This window comes from Orbilia oligospora (assembly GCF_000225545.1).
Source record: "Orbilia oligospora ATCC 24927 unplaced genomic scaffold scaffold00080, whole genome shotgun sequence".
Taxonomy (NCBI): domain Eukaryota; kingdom Fungi; phylum Ascomycota; class Orbiliomycetes; order Orbiliales; family Orbiliaceae; genus Orbilia; species Orbilia oligospora.
The window spans coordinates 460,637-479,719 of NW_011645637.1; the positions used below are offsets into that span (position 1 = coordinate 460,637).

General features: G+C 44.4%; 4 protein-coding genes across 4 annotated transcripts; 1 reads left to right on the forward strand and 3 right to left on the reverse strand.

The window, feature by feature from the left end:
* Positions 1-46: 46 nt before the first annotated feature.
* On the reverse strand, positions 47-2,303 carry AOL_s00080g128 (uncharacterized protein; the record flags this gene model as incomplete). Its single annotated transcript, XM_011124503.1, has 8 exons — positions 47-199; positions 272-866; positions 941-1,384; positions 1,462-1,750; positions 1,816-1,884; positions 1,954-2,078; positions 2,173-2,225; positions 2,292-2,303. The coding sequence occupies 8 exons, from the start codon at positions 2,301-2,303 to the stop codon at positions 47-49; spliced, it is 1,740 nt and encodes a 579-aa protein (XP_011122805.1).
* A 513-nt stretch (positions 2,304-2,816) lies between these two features.
* On the reverse strand, positions 2,817-3,708 carry AOL_s00080g129 (uncharacterized protein; the record flags this gene model as incomplete). The annotated part of the gene is made up of 3 exons (XM_011124504.1): positions 2,817-3,262; positions 3,350-3,472; positions 3,567-3,708. The coding sequence occupies 3 exons, from the start codon at positions 3,706-3,708 to the stop codon at positions 2,817-2,819; spliced, it is 711 nt and encodes a 236-aa protein (XP_011122806.1).
* Positions 3,709-7,060: 3,352 nt separating this feature from the next.
* Positions 7,061-9,727, forward strand: AOL_s00080g130 (uncharacterized protein; the record flags this gene model as incomplete). Its single annotated transcript, XM_011124505.1, has 1 exon — positions 7,061-9,727. One exon carries the CDS (start codon positions 7,061-7,063, stop codon positions 9,725-9,727), a length of 2,667 nt encoding a protein of 888 aa, XP_011122807.1.
* A 620-nt stretch (positions 9,728-10,347) lies between these two features.
* On the reverse strand, positions 10,348-11,478 carry AOL_s00080g131 (uncharacterized protein; the record flags this gene model as incomplete). Its single annotated transcript, XM_011124506.1, has 1 exon — positions 10,348-11,478. One exon carries the CDS (start codon positions 11,476-11,478, stop codon positions 10,348-10,350), a length of 1,131 nt encoding a protein of 376 aa, XP_011122808.1.
* Positions 11,479-19,083: the final 7,605 nt, after the last annotated feature.

Below are 19,083 nucleotides of genomic sequence, written 5' to 3' on the forward strand. Positions count from 1 at the left end.
AAGAAGGCATTTACTTTTTGTTCTTTCCCGTCACGTCTGCACCTTTTTACCTACCAAGCCTGATGACACCAGCAGCGATCAACTTCTGGATTTTTGTTCTGACTGTTGGGTTTCTCATATGTTCTTGCAAGGCCATTGGGTCATTCTTTGCCTGGTTCAAGATTGTTTGCATGATTGGGTCGGAGATGATGGAGACGATCTAGAGGAAAAGGTGTATGTTAGTCTTTGCTTGTCCTTTGCTTCCGATGAAGGTGATATGGGGGGGACATACCTCTGGATCCCTCTGGATTCTCTCCCTAGCCTGCTCTTCCGTCTCATTCTCATGAGCAGTATACATGATTCCCATAGTCTTCTGGCTCAACTCTTCAATCTCCCTTGTATGCTTCAACTCCCTATCGGCCTCTGTAGCAGCAGCCAAAGCATCGAGAACCTTATTATACTCCTTCAAACCAAAGTAACCCTGAGCGAGTCTAATATGAGCCCTCATAAAGCCAGGGTCCAATTCAATAGCCTTCCTACAATCATCAATCGAACTAGGAAAGCTCATGAGCTTTTGTAAAGCAGCAGCACGGTTGGTATAACCCCTAGCATCGTTCGGGGAACGCTTGATCATTTCCGTGTAGGCTTCTACGGCACCGGGCCAATCTGCGTTTTTGAATTTTTCGTTACCTTCGAGACGAGCTTCTTCGGCCTTTTCGGGGGAGACGTAGGCTTCCTTTTCGGATTGGACCTTGAGCTTTTCGACGGTACGGAGTTTGGCCAGGATGTCTGGTGTGCGATGTTCGGTTAGGGAACGTTGGTAGTATTCGATGGCTTTGGAAAGGTCGTTGAGTTTGTGGTAGGCGGTACCGATACGGCCGTAGGCTCTAGAGAAATTGGAGGGTTATTATGTTATGTTTGTAAAGGATGATGGGGGTACAGAGACAGTTAGGGGACGTACTTTGCGATCAACTTAAAGTCGGCAAATACCTCTCGGCCTTCGGTGATAGCCTTTTCACAATCGGCGATACAACCTTCATAATCTCCTGCTTCGAACTTAGCAGCAGCCAAGTTGTTGAGGTAAGTGATATCCTTATGAAGCTCCCAGGCTTTGTTGTAGTGTTCGATGGCAACAGAGAAGTTTCGCTTCTTGTATGCATCGTTTCCGAGTGCCTTTTCTTTGTCTGCTGCTTCTTTGGCTTCGCGTTTGGCGACTTCTTCGGGGTCTTCGGGTTCTGGAGTTGGTTCCTTTTGTGGCTGCGGTGGCGGTGGTGGGGTTTTGGAGCGGGGTGGTGGTGGGGCAGCGTCGTACATTGGGGTGTCTTCTTCGGCGGCACCGGGTCTTTGGTCGGAGATTCCGAGGATTGCAGCGAGGATTGTCATCATTTGGGGGTCGCCGAGGACGCTGTTTGTACATCATTAATGTATCTAGTAACTTTATACAGGTATAGTATACATCGTTGAAAGGAACTGATTAAATACCTTTGGAAATCAGCAGGATTCTGCTTCAACCTCTGCAACTTAGCGAGAACCTCGGGATCCTGAACGAGATCTCTGGTCTTTGGGTTTGCAGCAAGCTTTGGAATGAGCATTGGATCGCTGAAGAGTGAATCCAATCCCATTCCACCTGGACCGCCACCGGGTGGACCACGGACACCATCACGTTCTTGTTCTCGACGGATGGCTTCGTGGACGGAGCTTAGACCTTGCTTGGCGGTGGCATTGTTGGCATCGAGTTTTAGGGCTTCTTCGTAGGCATCGATGGCTCCGACTAGGAGGGGATATATTAGTATTGATTGTCTAGTGAGTAGGATGTAAAAGGGTGTGAAGACATACTTAAGTCACCGGTGCCGTGGAGGGCAGCACCTTTTCTCGACCAGCCTTTGCTCCAATCTGGTTTGATTTCTGGACGACAGATAGTTAGTGTGAGGAATAAGTTGAGGATGAGTATAGATAGTAGGTATTATATCGTACCGGTACACTTTGTAGCATCCTTGAGTGCTTCATCGAAGTTCTTCAATGAAGCATGAGAACCGGATCGGTTGGAGAAGAGGACGTGGTTTGTAGGATCGATTTCGATGGCTTGTGAGAATAGATCACTAGGTAGCTTTATTAGAATATGCCCTGGCATAGGTGCCCATCTTGGGGTTTGATATTGATAGTGATGGTGATAGTGATGGTGATTGAACATACATAGCCTTTGGGAAGTCCTTAGCTGAGAAGGCGGCATTGCCTTGGGCTTTCAACTGCGATAAACGTTAGAGACATTCATCAAAGCTATCTTTCAAACAGAAAAGCAAGAGAATACATACAGCGTCAGCCATGATGGATAGATGATCTGATGGTAAGTGACGATGAAGTTTTCCTTGGTAGTTTTAGAGGGGAGATGGAAAGGGAGAAGAGAGAAGAGAAGAGAAAAGGGAGGTGATGAGGTTGGTGGAGTTCGCGTGGGTAGGTATATAAAACGGAGTGGAATGGGATCGCGGGGATGCTTGTCGGTCAGTCTAAAAGTGTTTGTTTGCGCCCCACGTCAAAAGCAGATGTCTAGAAGATTCCACATGCACAACGCCACTTTCTTATTTGCATTTCATATAGATTTGTATATACCGGCTAGATAAGTATATATTTTACATCGAATGAAGGGTGTATTAAAAAACTAGGGGTTGAGAAAAAGCTATCATACTATCGAGTACGAGGGGGTGCAGGTGGCGAAAAGGAAACGACTGAAGCCATGTAATATAATATCAACGGTACAGTGCATTGTAGTGGGGAAAACTACGCTAAAGACCTGAAACAAAAAGACTGATTTTAACCTCATCTTTGCTTATCGCCATCGTTTACAACTCGGCCTTGGGCTCTTCAGCGGCAGCAGCGGTAGCGGCGGGAGCTGGTTTTGAGTCGTTAGACTGACTCGAATCCTCCTCGGCGGGGTACCCTTCTGGCAGCTTGAATGGCCTCAAATAATGCAATGGGCATTCATATCCACCCGAGTTATGCTCTAGGTACTTTTGGTGATATTTTTCAGCATCCCACCAGTCCGATGCACCGATAATTGCAGTTGAGATCTTGTTCCCCCACCAGTTCTGGTTCGCCATTCTTGTGACATCCTCTGCGATTCTCTTCTGCTCTTCGGAATGGTAGAAAATACCAGAGCGATATTGAGTGCCAACGTCCCCGCCTTGGCGGTTGAGAGTCGTTGGGTCGTGAATGCGATACAAGAATTCAATGAGAGTTCTGTAACTGACTTTCGATGGGTCGAAAGTTATTTGTAATGCTTCGGCATCTAATTTTTTTAAATAGTATATCTATATTAGATTTTGACCGTGACGTAAAAAGATGTATGCTTTTCGTGTAGAAAGAGGGAACTTACGGCCAGTGCCACCACCGCAGACTCTGGAATAGCTCGGATTGGACTGGTCACCACCAGTATATCCAACCCGAGCGTCAATCAGACCCTGATCCTTGAAGTGCTTTCGATAGATATGTTCGACCCCTACATATGATATCTGTTAGCAAATGCTTCCCTTTCGACAAGAAAACGGATAAATAAAATGAAATAAAATAAAACAATGGAGATAAAGTAATACCCCAGAAGCAGCCGGCAGCGACAGTAGCCAGCTCTGTATTCGCCGGGAGAGTAGAGTTCGAGCCACCACCACCGGCACTGGTAACGCCGATGCTACTTGAGCTTGAGAAGTGGCGGGCGATACGGTTAAAGAAAGATGACATTTTTTAAGTGGTTCTGCTGACGGCTCCCACGATTGCGACCGAAATGGCAAAACTCAAAAGGCCGTGTAGGTATAGTAGACAAGGATCCTCGTCAAACACGCAGGTGTCTTGTCTATGGACGTTGATTGTGATTTGATTATCAAAGTATAGTATACTAGTAGTGATGGTGATAGTATGTAATGTGATAGGAATGAAGAAGGGAGAGAGAAATGAAAGTTCGGATGGATTGTGATATTTATATTTATATGCTTATCGCCAATGCCGATTGTGCCATGTAAGTACTTACAAGATACGCTGATACCTCGACATATGCATGTAAGTGTATATATCCGGATGACAAAGAATTAATTCGGGCTAGATCTGTACAGCTGTATCTAGACAAAACTAATCTCATAGAATGCAAAGCACATTCTGATCAAAGAGTAGGTGCAATAGCACTGCCCTGTTGCATACATCATGACATGACATATATCGACTTCCTGAAACTTCGGCCGGGCCGCATACAAACATAGTAGTAGACGGAGTCCCAGCTACAACTGGCCGCACATACGTGCACTGTGGGTCCTGGCATCGCCGTCTAGTATATATTAGCGTAGTACTGGGGACGCCTCAAAGGAAGTATTTGAATTACAGAGGATTAGAATTAGGTCGAATCTGTTCATTGGCCGCATCGCGTCACCGTCCTTGTTATGAACTAAGATGGCTTTTGGGCATGTGGCCAAGCGTGCCCAGCCCCGCCGGAGTGAGCTTAATCTTTCAGAAGCATTTGTTCCCCCAGCTGTCATCAAATAAGCACCTTCCTCTACAGCCCCAGACAGTTAGGATGTGCGTGCATTTAAATTGAACCCGGATCGCGGTTGGTTTGGAGTATTTGTAAGCCGTTTTCCGTTTACATCGCATGCGTCGATGCATGCTGCATGGCCGGCATGGCATAGTCAAAATTGATTAAAATGAGCGCTGTGTTGTCTGTATGCGACTCGCAACACGGCCTCCAACACAAGACGCTCGGGACAGCCAACATGACAAATAGCGGATATAACGCTCCGACATTCCCCTCTCTCATCAACCTTCACGGCTTGTTATCCTTCCGTTCCTCGTTCCTCTGTCTTTGTTCGATCCAATTCTCTAACTTTCAACTTTCACCTGAACTTTCCTGAACTCTGTTGGCCAAATTCCGTCATCGCCGGGCTAAGTTCTTCGCTGAGTTAAACACCATTGTCACATTTTGTCTAGCTCTACGGAGTAGTCCCCATATTTTATGGCTTACAGAAAAGGTACAGAGGCCTTGGCCGAGGTATCTCATATCGATATCTCGTGTTTGATACGAAAGGGATAAAAAAAGAGTTTCGATGGAAAAGGAAGATTCTCCGTTTTATAAATTCAAAGAATCAAAAACCGAATACCACGTTTTATATTAACCCTCTCAACCGTTCGCCTCTTTTTGCACATGGGCGCACGGTATCAGCGGGTGAAATCGATATCAGGCGCCATGGCGGGCCTCCGCCAATCTATCCGACCGGCCAAGCTGCGATGGTCTAGCCCACGGCCTAGATAGCCAAGACGCCATAACTTGAAACTTTTCCATGCACCACCAACCAACCAATGCGGTGCTGCCCCAGAAAACACAAGACCCCAATTTGAGCTCCTCAGCTGAGAGAATTCCGTCTGCACTAGGACCCAAGGGCTGCTTGGTCAAATTCCACTTATCGCGACTCGACTTGACCTTTGGCTTGACAGGACGGTTTTTTTTCGAGGCGGTTTTTGGATCCGAGGTCCCGCGCTAATGTGAATGTTCCTGAAAAAGAGAGAATTTTTCTCTTGGGCTGGCGACCGCTAAATTCTTTCCTAAAGAATCCGCTGAAAAGCGCATAAGTGGTCTGTTCGAGTTTCGAGACAATGTATGGCGTCCACGTTTTGTCACAGGACGTTGATGCTTTAGAGTTCGCTTTCTGCCCTCCAAAAATTCGAAAACAGACGAAATCTAACTTAAGGTTCCCATTTTCTCCCGTGGTTTCCCAATACACTTTTCCCTGGACGCCGGGTTTTTATTGGCAGGTACCCCAATTATAAACCTCGTCTTTCTTGGGCCGGATCGAGAAAGAATGTGGTATATGAGGAGCATGACCCCGGTTGGATATTGGGTGGGATCGAGATCTTGATGGTCGGCTAAGGTCTAGCCATAATTTCCCAATTCTCTTTCTCTTCTGCCTGGAGCCGTTGGCAGGAAACCACAAACGATCTCTGGCTACGGGACAAGGGAGGGCATTAGATTGATACATAAGGTGCATACATGTGTATGCAGCAACCTGCGAGGCAATATCTCCCGATCCCTTCTTGTCAATGAGAATTCAGCTGCTGCTTGCCACTTCGAGACACAAACATACATCATTCTCCTATTCCGTTAACCAGACCTCTCTCACACTCACCTTATTTTTCTACACTTTCTATTGTGCTCAACTCAAATTTGGGCCGTCGATACGTACATCCTGCCCTGTTTTGCTCACCAACTGCATCTTCCTCATTCCTTGCTTTCCTGCCGCGCAGCAAGGGCTACCGCAGCCAACGGATTGCTCTTCTCGGTCCATTCCCTAGCATTCTGTATCGAGATACCTACATATATACTAATGACAGCTTGATTCATTTGTCGCCGGTTGATTTCCGAGTGGTCATATCTTTCTCTTCTTTCTTGCTTTCTTTCCTTCCCTTCTATTCTTTTTATTTCTTAATTGTTTTTTTTTTTTTTTTTTTTTTTGAACTGGTTCGGTTGGCCAGAAAGGCAAGAGAGGAAACACCCCCGCTCGAAAATCGATTCGAATTGATATTAAATCGGAACTGGCTAGGGAGGCTTGCTCAAGCGAAGCCCAGCCAGCAGAGAGTAGCAGAGAGCAGCAAGGACCCTTTAATAATTGCCAGCCACTGCACACCAGATCTAAAATCGAGCTCGGATCTCTTCCTCTTTTTTTTTCCCTCCCCTGACTTATTGGGACGACCGCTTGCCACTTAGCACCCAACGAACGACTCACTTGCACACCACGACTGCAAGTGAACTAAGTTAGCAGCAACCTCTTGTGTAGCTGGTTTTAGGCGGAGGACGACGACATTGCCGAATTCTACACCTTTTCCTCAATCCGCATCTACTTTACAACCTTAAAAGATATAATAGCGACACTCAGGACATTACAGAGTCGAGAGCATTGGAGATGCCTTTGTGCTAAAGCGGGCTCTTGGCTGCAACATCCTTGCACGCTGCACGCTGGCCGCCGCTTGATTCATCCCGCAACGCTAAGCACCACCGGTTACACAGATCTGCGTACCCATAACAACACATCAACGCTCCAAACCTCACGTCGCCATGGTCACAGACGACCCGACCTCTCCGGAGGTATATATTCTCGAGAAGCGCTGGAGGCCTTGGCTTATAGTTCTGTCCTTCTTCGTTAGCTTCCTCGGAGCATATACGACCACTCAGCTCTATGTTCAATGCCGTCTTTCCACATGGACGGCCCACCGGCTCGGATGGATGATCCTCGCTGCTGTCGAGTTCGGAGGGTGTGCCATATGGGCATTCCATTTCGTAGCTATGATAGCTCTTGATATCGGCATGCCGGTCAATTTCAACCTGCCGATGACTATCTTCTCCGCCATTGTTGCTATAGTGGGCATGTTGGGCGGTCTTGCTAGCAATATCTGGATCAAGAAGCGTCGGAGAAGACGAGACATGTACCTCCCCATATCAAACCAAGACAATGTTTCAGAACATGGGATGACCATAAATGGCATCTCAATAAACGGCAATAGCTCGAATCGCAAACCTCCAGATACACCGGAATACGAAAGTTCAACATCCGAAATGGGTACTGTGCTCAACCTTGCCAGTGCTTTGCTCTCAAGGGGTACTCATGACGACACTAGTTTCCCCGTACAGATAATAACTCATCTCCAACGTGGCCTAAACCTCCGCGTTTTTGTTGTCGGCGCATTGATGTCCCTTAGCATATGCGCGATGCATTATGTAGGAATGAAAGCTATGCACTTCGATGGCTTCATCCAATGGAATCGCGGCCTCATTGTTCTTTCCGTTGTCATCGCCTATATAGTTTCTATGGTCGCCCTTATTTTCCTCCCTAACGAATCTGACAGTATCTCTCAAATTGCTTTTGCAATAGTAGCTGCAATTGGCATCAACGCCATGCATTGGACTGGAATGTGGGCCGCTACATTCTCTACAACCCGGCCACCACCATGGGACCAAGGCTCCATTCCTACCGTTCTACCACTCGGAGTTGCATTTGTTGCTATTATCAGTTGTTTAATGTCTTACGTTGTCTTAGCCCGGACGATAACACAATCTCGCGACCGACTTGCCGAAATGATTGTAACGAAACGCAAGTTATGGAAGGCTATTGCGGAAAAGGAAGCGGCAGAACGAAACGATAAGGTTAAGACGGAATTCATTTCCGTTGCCTCTCACGAACTACGGACACCGCTTCATGCAATTACTGGATTTGTCGACTTACTTGCTTTGACACCGCTCAATGAGGAACAAATGAGCTTTGTCAAGTCTATTCAAGGAAGCTGTCATGCTTTAGACCTAATCACCAAGAATGTCCTCGATTTCACACGGCTCGAAAACGATCACTCGGAAACCGCCGCATCCGCCTCAGATGTTCGAATTAAAGACCTGGTTTTCGACATGCTGCAGACTTGCATGACCAAGATCTCAAATACCTTGAGTGTCGATATTATCATAATCATGGACTGCGACGTTCCGGACGTCTTCAATGTAGATGAAACATATTTCGCGAGGGTACTGATGAACCTCGTCGGAAATGCAATGAAGTTTACCAGGAGGGGATACATTCTTGTCAGATTATGGACATGCGCGGATGAAGATAGTCTGTGCATTAGCGTTAGCGATACGGGTATCGGAATTTCACAAGCCAGCCAAAAGATTGTATTCGAGCCTTTCCGACAGGCAGATACCAGTCTAACACGAAAACACTTGGGAACAGGATTGGGACTCGCGATATGCAGACAATTGGTGGCGAAGATGAATGGAAGGATAACCTTAGAAAGCGAGGAAGGAAAAGGAAGCGAATTCACGGTTGTAATACCCGGACTACCGAATACATATCCCATGCGACCTGCAGTACAGAGTAAGATCCGGATGGCGGTGTGGCTAAGAAGCAAACGGAGCAGTACGGTCGTCCAATGGGCCCTTAGCGCGCATTTTACAGTTTCAGCGATTGATCCGGTACATCATGTGAGGGGGCTGAAGGGAATGGAAAGGGTGCTTGCAGATATCAAATGTTTGTCGCCACAGATTATTTCCCAGATTGTGGAGAGTGATGGGGCAATCAAATGGTTCATCTTGCACGGGGATGAGAGTGTCAGAGAGCTCAGAAATCTGGAGCATGTTATTCTACTGAAGAGGCCCATTTGTGTCGATGATCTTTTAATCAAGATGTTGACAAGGGGGAGGGTAGAGGATGCTCAATTGGTTAGGAAAGTCAGCATTAGTGCTAACCCAGCCTTGGAAGAGCTTAAGAGGATTATAGCGGCACCAAGTCCATTAGCCCAGAGCCCGATATTGGAGATCCCACCTGATGTACAGGAAAGCGGGGATGTGATCTTACTAGTGGAGGATAATCCGATCAATCAACAGCTAGGAGTTAAGATGCTGAAAAAGCTAGGGAGGGCGGTAGATGTTGCAGAAAATGGAAAAGTGGCTTTGGAGAAAATTATGGAAAATCGACGACAATATTCACTCGTTCTGATGGATTCGCAAATGCCAGTTCTTAGCGGGCCAAGTACCTGCAGGAGGATAAGAGCTATGGAAGCTGCAGGGGAGCTACCGGGAAGATTGAGGATTATCAGCTTGACGGCTAACGTAGATTCGTTGAGTCAGAAGGAGTGCATGGAGGCCGGCAGTGATCATTTCTTGCCGAAACCGCTGACCTTGAAGCTGCTGAGGGAGGAATTGGAGCGACCGCAGGTGCCGACGGCGGGGTGTTCATGACATGAGAGATTATACGCTTACGAATAGTCTCTTCTCCTTCTACATACTCTCCATTGATTGGGTTTTTGGTTTTGTTTCCTTGGTTTTTTTTAGCAAGGAGTTCTGGGGAGGGGAACTAAAGCGATTCGATTCTCCTAGATTCAGATTATCTTTCTTTTCTCAAAGTTTTCTTCCTGTATCTGTGTTTTCTGCCTCTTACTTTATACCACCCTCTTCTAATCTTTGTCTCTCTTTCTTGGAGACCATGAACTCTGGGCAGAAAAAAGTGCTTTTAATGCTGGGATATTTGATATTTTCTTCATGAACTGTTTCTTCCTCTTTTAGTTTTGATTGTGACAGCACTTTTTCCTGTTTTTCGACTGCTATATTTTAGGATGACACCACTACACAGGGTTGATGGATATACCACTCAGGGTTCTTTTTTATATTACTAAATCGCAAGAACTTCGTAGATGTTTGGAGGATCGATATCTTTATATACGCATACATACTTTTGTACAAAGGCATTTTTCTATCCTTCTTTCCATCCTTCTTTTCTGAGTTTCTTGATTCTATCTCCACTTTAAAGTTTAGGGACAGATACTTCTAAAGTCAACAGTATCGAGAGTTAACTTATCAAATTATTCTATGACCGCGGATGTGTCCTCAACCTCGACTAGACCCAAGGACTTGAAGTTCCTAATAAGATGCTCGCGCAAACCCATGGCCTTTCCCGAATACAGGTTCATCGCCTGTGGGAAGACGCCTTCGGCCTTTAATAGTTTCTGAGCTAAAACCGCATAATCCTTGCGCGAGAGATCCTTATTCGTCTGATAGAAATCATCCACTAGCTTGTGTAGACGGTTATAAATCGTCTTTGCCTTCACTTCCATTTCCTCAATGCGTGTAATAGACTGCGGATCTTTCAGAAACAGAGTCTTCAAATCGTCGGACTGTTCCATCAGTACCAATTCGAATAGACTACGAGAGCTTGCCACCCGTTCCTTCTGCAAATGCAGGTTTGAATACCAGTCGGTCTTGAGCTTGACCTTCATACCACTGTCGAACCATAATACCCAACCCTCTACGCCGGTTTTGGTGCGAGCATCGTCAACCCATGACTGTGATACTTTGTCTGCGAATGTATCGACTAGAAACTTCGTTGGAATATCCAGGTCGCTTAGCGGTAGATAGGAACCGTCGTCTATCGAACGGATATTCAAGACTCGGAGTTCTGTTCCTTTATATGTAAGTACGATCTGATTCGTCGGCGCAGTGTACTCCATATTAACCGTAAACCCCAACTTCGTCATCCGACGACAAGCCTCCCACAGTGGCTCATATTCCGGTGTACTCAAAAGATTGGTAGCAAGCTTTGCCTGCTGGGAGGTCAAAGAAGTCTTGGACTTAAGAATAAACTCCCCATCATCCCCATCCCCAACGGATACAGTGGAAATTAGGGAGCCGTCGCGCTTGTCATCCACACGGACTACTTTAGACCAATCGAGGTTCATAGTCATTGGGTTCTCGCCGACGTTGAAAAACTTCTCCATCGGGATGGATATTAGTGTCGGGGTCGTTTCGGCGTTGGATGGGTCTAGTCGGAAAGTATGGCCACGGCATTCTAATGCACCTGGTAATAAGAAGTCTGAGTAGGTCGACAGACGGTAGGAGAATACGCGGAAGGTCACTCCATTGTAGTTATGATCTACAAAATAGAATGATTCGTTCGAAGCGCAGAGGCTCATTAGGTCGTTGTATAGACCCTTCATTATTGTAGATTATATAGTCTCGTTCCCAGTATGTATAGGATAAAGATTAAGTCTGCAATTGAAACGATTTCGTCAAGACTAGAAGATGAGCTTCTTGATTTTACTTATTTCAGAGTAAAAGAGATAGGTAGAAAACAAGGTATATGGTTGTGATATTGGTACACATGCAATTCTGGGGACGATATAATTATATAAACGTGCAAAATTTAAGAATCTTGGTCAGAAAATATAAGTCACTGGAAGGCTCCCCGGCTGCATTATATACTAACTCTTAGCATAGAAGCTCGCACGTCCATCATAACAGATACGATAAGAAATGACTAATTCGGTTCAAAGGACCTGTTTGGCCTAGCTCAATTGATGTAACTTGGCAGAAAATCAGGCCTGCAGGCGCATGTCCTTCGCCAGACGCAAAAAATAAACAAATCCTACATATTTTCAAATATGAATAAATTCGATATCTTATTGGATATAGATAGAATATTTGATATGCTCCGTATATTCCGGGAGAAATTGAAAGCGTGATAAAACCTGATGATTCATAAAATAAATCGTTGTGTGGTATTTTAAGCATGCCCTGACAAAGCCAACGTAGCTTTCGAATTCGAAGGAATTTATATGCTGAGATGTGGCACAGCATCAACTGTGCTATTAAGTGCATGGATATGCCAAAATGAATGAGTGGGAGGAGCGGGGATCTCTCATCCTGAACGAACAATTTAGTCAATCAACTGATCAAATGGAATCGACTTTTTGTTCGATGGACCGGCGCTTGAGTAGAAAACCTCCTCAAGACGAGTAAGGCTCATTTGCAAGGCGCTTCAGCGTGTTGTGCAGCTGCATGCCAGCTAGCTCTCCGAGACAACGTCATGTCTTTAATCGTGTACCACGCTTCCGGCTAGTGATATTTTACTCTTACAGTTTACTTCATTTCTGCCTTGATGAACCTACACAGCGTTATTGAGAGACTGAAATACATTTACTAATATATAGATGGACTAATTTTAAAGGCCAGCTAAGACTAAAACCTTTTCTCAAAGCGATCAATCTCGGCGGGTTGTAGGATACCAATTAGGGATCTTTGAAACGTCCGACATTGGACAGTTTACTCTCGAGATCCATCTCTTGCAATTGCACGGGGACTGCTATATATTTACTAAAATGTTTAAATGCGCTCTATGTGAATTCATGAATCGAATGATCGGATTAAAATGATTTAATAGCATATAACTGGATACGAGACTCGGTATATACCAAACATACGTTACTCGAGCTTCAAATTTTCGTTGTAACTCAATTGATCAATATATATTATCAAAGCCGATGATCTATTTTAGTAAACCGGACTTTTATGTAGCTTTCTCTTCTAAGTGGAACGGCCTTGATCTTAAATATCTTCTGTCTAATGTTCACTTACACTAGCTTTTTACCGTATCGCTTGCAATTGGGTTTGTATACAGATACATCTGTGAAGGATTGCCTTTTTTCGAATCTGAGCATACAAAAATATTTAAATAGATAGTCAGCTGGGACTACTTTGGCAGCAGCATGCGCATATGCAGTTATTTTTGTTTGCACTCGCTAGCTCATGTTGAACGGGTGTTTTCTCAAGAGAACGGTTAAAGGGAAGTTTATATATCCATAGTCTCATATTTCATGTACTATAACTCAATTGCAATTCAAAGCTTATTCTATCATGATATCAGACATTTAACGTCTAAAAGAATCAACAGAAGGTATCGCAGAGAGGCTATCAGGTGCGTAATTGACATCAATATTCTTTCAAATTAGAATGAGAAAAGGAAAGCTGATTATGATATTAATACATTGAACGATTCGCCTCCAGCCCGCGCTCGACTTTCGAATAAATAGTGTATTCGCATTAAAATTAACTATATCCTATTGATAGTATATATAAATCGGTATTCGTGGCTAATCCCACTCCCAAGCGCCATACAAGCAACTAGGAGGAGGGGGGTCATTTCGTTTGACTGCGGGTAACTGATCGATTGTACACGTTGCATTGACAGATCCCGCACCCGTATTTATTTTTCGATTACATATCGATATCAACAGCTCGAATCTTGCCAGCACACTTTGTGCGTTAATTATGTCCTCAAAAGTTGTCCATAGCCATCCTTGAGCGCGGGGATTCTAGTGGTGAAGCCGTCTATAAGAGTTTGAGGCTGGTTCGCGGATCCGGTCAGTCAGTTCCACTGGTTACTCATGACAGCACCCCGGCATCTCGGGATCGTATCGTTTTTTTCTTCGACGGCCGTTTAATTTAAATTGTCTACTATATATATAAGCTGTCTTAATTAATACTCGTATTCCTTTGGTGAGACACCACCCGTTTAAATTCTAGATTCCCGTAAACCCTGTCATAATAGAGCTACTATAGCTATACTAGTTTACGAGATCAAATAGCGATCCCTGGCGACATGATGAACTGGCGAGTATTTTTAGCGGATTTATGTAACTATCGAACCGCCAGCTGCTCATCGCGATCGTCTCATACCTAAAACATATCTCCTTTGCAGCTCACTGGGGCGATATCAGGCCTTAGAGTCTTGAAAAACTCATCCGACGTTGTAAGTAACAGACTAAGTCCGAGATTCAACTCTACGCAAGTTGATCTCATGCATGCAAGGTAACTTAAAGCCGGCCAGGATATCGATATGCGCCCGGTTGTGATGGTACGTGCGTGCATTTGACATCTAATGCAAGCGATGCAAAGCCACAGCTTTTTGTTTGACATTGGTTGATAAATTAGGTCAGCTTGATTTACTACTTCCTTCAATGAGGTCCGGGTACGAGAGCCAGGCCTCAAGTCAGCTCTGAGCTGTCAAAATTGCTCACGATCAGCTGCGAGATGGCTCCATCGGGGATATATATTCATCGGGTCTAATGACCTTCGTTCATGCCCTAGTTTATTACCCCACCCACCGAAACATTTAGGGTATCATTCCGATGTTTTGGCAGGGCAATCCGGAACGCGAACGGGTTTACTACAGAATTATATATGTATAATCCATCGCGCAATATAATTACATGAACAGTAAGCACTGTCAGTTTTCTGACATTTCGTCTCGACAACATTAAACGAACTTATTATGTGTCTTTCTGATATAGGCGGGTCCTAAATCTGCCTTGTGTGAGTAAGCTAAGGCTGAATTGAATAGATGGTCTGCGGAAGAAAAAAAGTCGTTCAAAGATCAAGGAGAATATCCGAATAACTTATATTGCGCCCGCATGCATACGGCTATGCGAACGTGGGGTTTTCCCTCAAAACTTAGAATAATTGCGAAAAATGCAATTAAATTAAAAAACGTGGGCATTTTTAGGGGCCCGAAATCGGGTTTCTAGACGTCTATGCTGACAGTGCATCGATCGAAAACGTTCACGAGCCGCACGCAATGCATAATATAATGCATGTGCATGTGGTACTTTTAAAAGACAACAGCATGTTAACACAGGAAAATAACAAGCTATTTGATTGAACGAAATGTATGTTAATTTTCGTTGCATGTGCCCAAATTCGAAAATAAATTAAATTCAATTTTCTTTCTTTCTTTAATTTACGCCACCCAACTGCCCATGCCAAGTTGAGCAGGGAAAAGAACGAGCTTTTGTCATTTTGAATGTGTGTTCAATCCGAAAGTTAAAAGGTGATCAAAAAAAACATCATGCAGGGTGTCAGCGTTGCAGATTTCTAAACACTGCCGGGAAATGGGACCACTCCCAATATTTTCGTACGTAACCGGTGTTCCACTGCGCTTCTTTTCTTCGCTAAACCAGCCTTGATGGGCCCATGGGTTGATCACGTTTGAGCGAAGGTATGGGGAATGTTTTCTTATCGTGTATCACTCCTTCATTTTTACAGCCCACCGACATGCTAGTAAGCAGTTGCTCTTAAACGTTCATTAAATTTCTTGATATCCATTTTCGAATTTTCGTTATGAGAAAACTCCTTGACAACACATTGAATGTGGGTCCGGTTGTTGGATTTTGAGGGGTGGAGCATGCGGCTCCGCCCGCTTCTCGTGAGGCTCGAACGCACATATAAATTTAGGCTGCCACTTTTTGGATTCCTCTACATCATGTCACGGTATAGGAGATTGTTTATTTATATCTAGACACGTGTGGAGATTACTCAAGAATTATTCATACATCACGAAATTGTATTTCCTAAACGTAAGGTGATTGTCCTTTTGGGAAATTTATGGGCCGGATTTGTCCCGAGCTAGCTAGTCCGAAGACTACACATAGATTTTTGGAATTTTGGTAGGCTGTCGATCAATGATGATAGAATATAGAACCACCGCAGGTGCTCGAGAGTACTAGCGCAAGGAGTAACCCTCAGGAATCCAGAAAGGGGGTTATATCGGATCGAAGGCTCGAATCGAGGTTTCGTGACCTGCAGAGGAGATCGGGAAATCAGCCAATCAGTATTTGCACGACATGTATAGTGACCTGGCTCAGAATTCCATTGTTCCCGCCGAGCCATGCACCCGGGTTCTCATCTGCATATCGAATTTCTAGAAAGAGAAGAGTGGCTACCTAAAATACACTCGGTCTCAATCAAGAAGAATTCCGGCTTCTAATGCTTTTCTTTTGTTCATTCTGACAAATTCTGCCGCCAGTACCAGGCATCGTTTAATCCTTTGGGTTTGAAACTAGCTATTCACGGGGTAGGCCTAGCCATAACGGCACCAGGCCTCATAATCTCGCAGCTTCTAGAATAAGCAGTAATATTGGTGATAATATTATTATATTATTACTTGATTCCGTAGTTGTGGGTAAGAACACCGCCATGATAATCAAATATTAAATACCGGCGCCATCCATAATTAAAGAAAAGGAAGTCTACGTACCTAAGCACGATATAGTAATATTGTAGCTAATTTTAACATACTCTAGAAATTTCGAGAGCCCCCTCAAGGCGATCGGGTATATGGTTCGCGATCTCCGAAGTCACCGGGCCCTATATTGCGGAGATCTTCTTCATCGAGTGTGGGTCTCCGGCAGGCAACGATAGTGGGGTTCCCCGAACCCGGTGATATATCGTCATCCTAGTCGACACCCAAAAGATATCGCGATCGATTTCAGGTAAACAATCCGGCGATTCAGAAGGCCGTACCATGCGGTTTTTACAAGTCCGTAAGTGGGGTTGTGTGTCATTCTTTTTTATAGTTGAAGAAAAGCAAATGCGATTTTGTATTCTCGCCGAATACAGTACCACGGACAGATTTTAAGCCTAGATCTCGTCTCGGTATATACCGACGTTTGAAGAGGCGAAGGCATACAATATTTCTACGTTGGAATTTGGGTTAGGACTTCCCAATATGGAAAAAAAACAGGTTGAAATTATAAATCGGTAGAACGGAAAGGTATTCAAACTTTCAGGGCTAAGGATACCTAGATCACAGAAAACGGCCGAATGTCCGTGATATCTGTAGCCTGCAGAGTATTTTTGCAGGTTAGGTTATGGATGTCATGCCCTTGGACATGGGTTCGGGACTAACGGTCATGCCTAGATGCATGAAAAGCTAGCAAGCTTCAGTTACCGAACCGCTCTTGTGCGATCCTTTGGCAGGATTTCCAGCTTTTAGTGATCGATGACCCGACGCAAAATGAAATTTATCTTAAACAAATCTACCGCGAGTCACATAATAATAAAAAATATCGCGTCTGGTTCCATATTTAGATGTAAAAATGACATTAATCGAAAGAAATATTACGAAACGATTGGGTATGGCGAAGCTCACTGCCTGCAAGACATTTGTAGACTTTGTATCTAAAATTGGGTCTTCTTTTATATTAAAACAAAGATAACCTGGAAAGGGTAAAATGAAAATTAGATACGCCAAACGCCGTTGAAGGAGCACAGTCGGCCTAGTTCATCTTGAAACTCGAGAAGCTAACTAGCGCTGGAGGTTTGCGAAACTACAGTCACTTGAGGAAAGATTGATCTAGTGAGGTCTGAAGTGCTCTTCAAAACTGCACGCGCGTATGTTGGCGGCATCAACAGTTAAACGGATTAGACGCAATCCAAGCTATTCCAAGACAGATAGCATGAAACGAAGATGTTGGCTTTATCAACGTGCATATTTAATCTAGCTGTTGCATTCGAAGCTGCCGGCACGCGGTAAGATATCTTGCTGACAGGTTGGAGCTGTCAGTTCCAACGTAGGCTATGCAATTCGTTTCAAGTATCCCCGTATTGTACGTTGGAGAACTCGAGAACAGTTGATTTTCACCAAAGAACCTGACTTCGGTTGGGCCGTGCGTGCATATGTACATATGTGAGCAAGTTATTGCCTATTGATGTGCATGAAAAAGCTAACCAGCACAGCAGGGCATGAGCTGGGCAGTAGATTGTTTTGGCTTGTCCCACGAATACGGACAACTACCGGAGCCCAAAGGATTCTTTCGAAACAAAATGCCGCAGGATCCGAGATAGGATCTTGATTACTGTTGAACAGACGCCATCCCCGGCACGGCATGGGCACTGTGAAGTCGTTGGGTCTTCTTCCTTCCCCTCAAAGTCGTTCCGAGTTCTGCACCGCTTTGCTAAGATGTGGCAGAATCTAGACTAGAATCAATGCAGCTGTGCGGTCCACCAATCTCGAGGAATATTGTTAACAAACAAACCTGTGCAGCTGTTGTGTTCGTTTCATATTGCTGCTGTTGGTCCTGGATAAGGCGAAGGAGTTGGGTGATTTGAGGTTATATTCTGCTTAAGCTGACCCGCGCAGCTTACATTCAGAGGCTGTGGAGCGAGGGATAGTCTATTAATTTTTCCTATTCGTGAAACTATAGATGTTATGAAATCCAGACCGGTTCGGCTGCGGCCTCATAATCAATTATACTAGGTGAAATACTTTGATCAAATTTGAACACGCCAGCCCCGGGGCACAATTGTTGTCCCACGGGATACTTAGCTCTATGTTTCTAGGATGACGAATTGATGTAAAGGTCCTGAAGGCTTAGGCGAATCCAAAGCATATTGGTCCCAGCATTGGGGTGCTTGAAACTCTTATCCGAAAATAGCCAAGATCAGATAGCATTGTCGGCCTAGTAGATTGGTAGCTATAGCTATATGCCTAAGAGTTTGTAATGTGGTCTACATGGTACTTAAGGCGAAACTTTAAGGCTACACACTAGAGGATGAAGAATTTTTAGAATCGTCTCTATATATTATCATAAAGACTTTGCTATAGTACTATAGTAATATTATGGCAATGCAAAGCAAAATGAATTCAATTGTGACGCCGATATGCAATGCTTAACATAACTTGAGAAGTAATCATCGTAGAAGAAGAAGAAGAAGAAGAAGAAGAAGAAGAAGAAGAAGAAGAAGAAGAAGAAGAAGAAGAAGAAGAAGAAGAAGAAGAAGAAGAAGAAGAAAGAATAAACCCGTCCTATGTAAACAAGAGCACCCGTAACCCATATGCATGCAAAATAATAAATAAGAAACAGCCATTCATCAACATTAACATTAAAAGGAAGAAAAAGGAAGCAAAAGATCTCTTAATATTGTACAGGACGGAAAGAAGAAAGAGTGAACTTTTCGCTTGCTTTGGACACCGATAACTCCGCCCC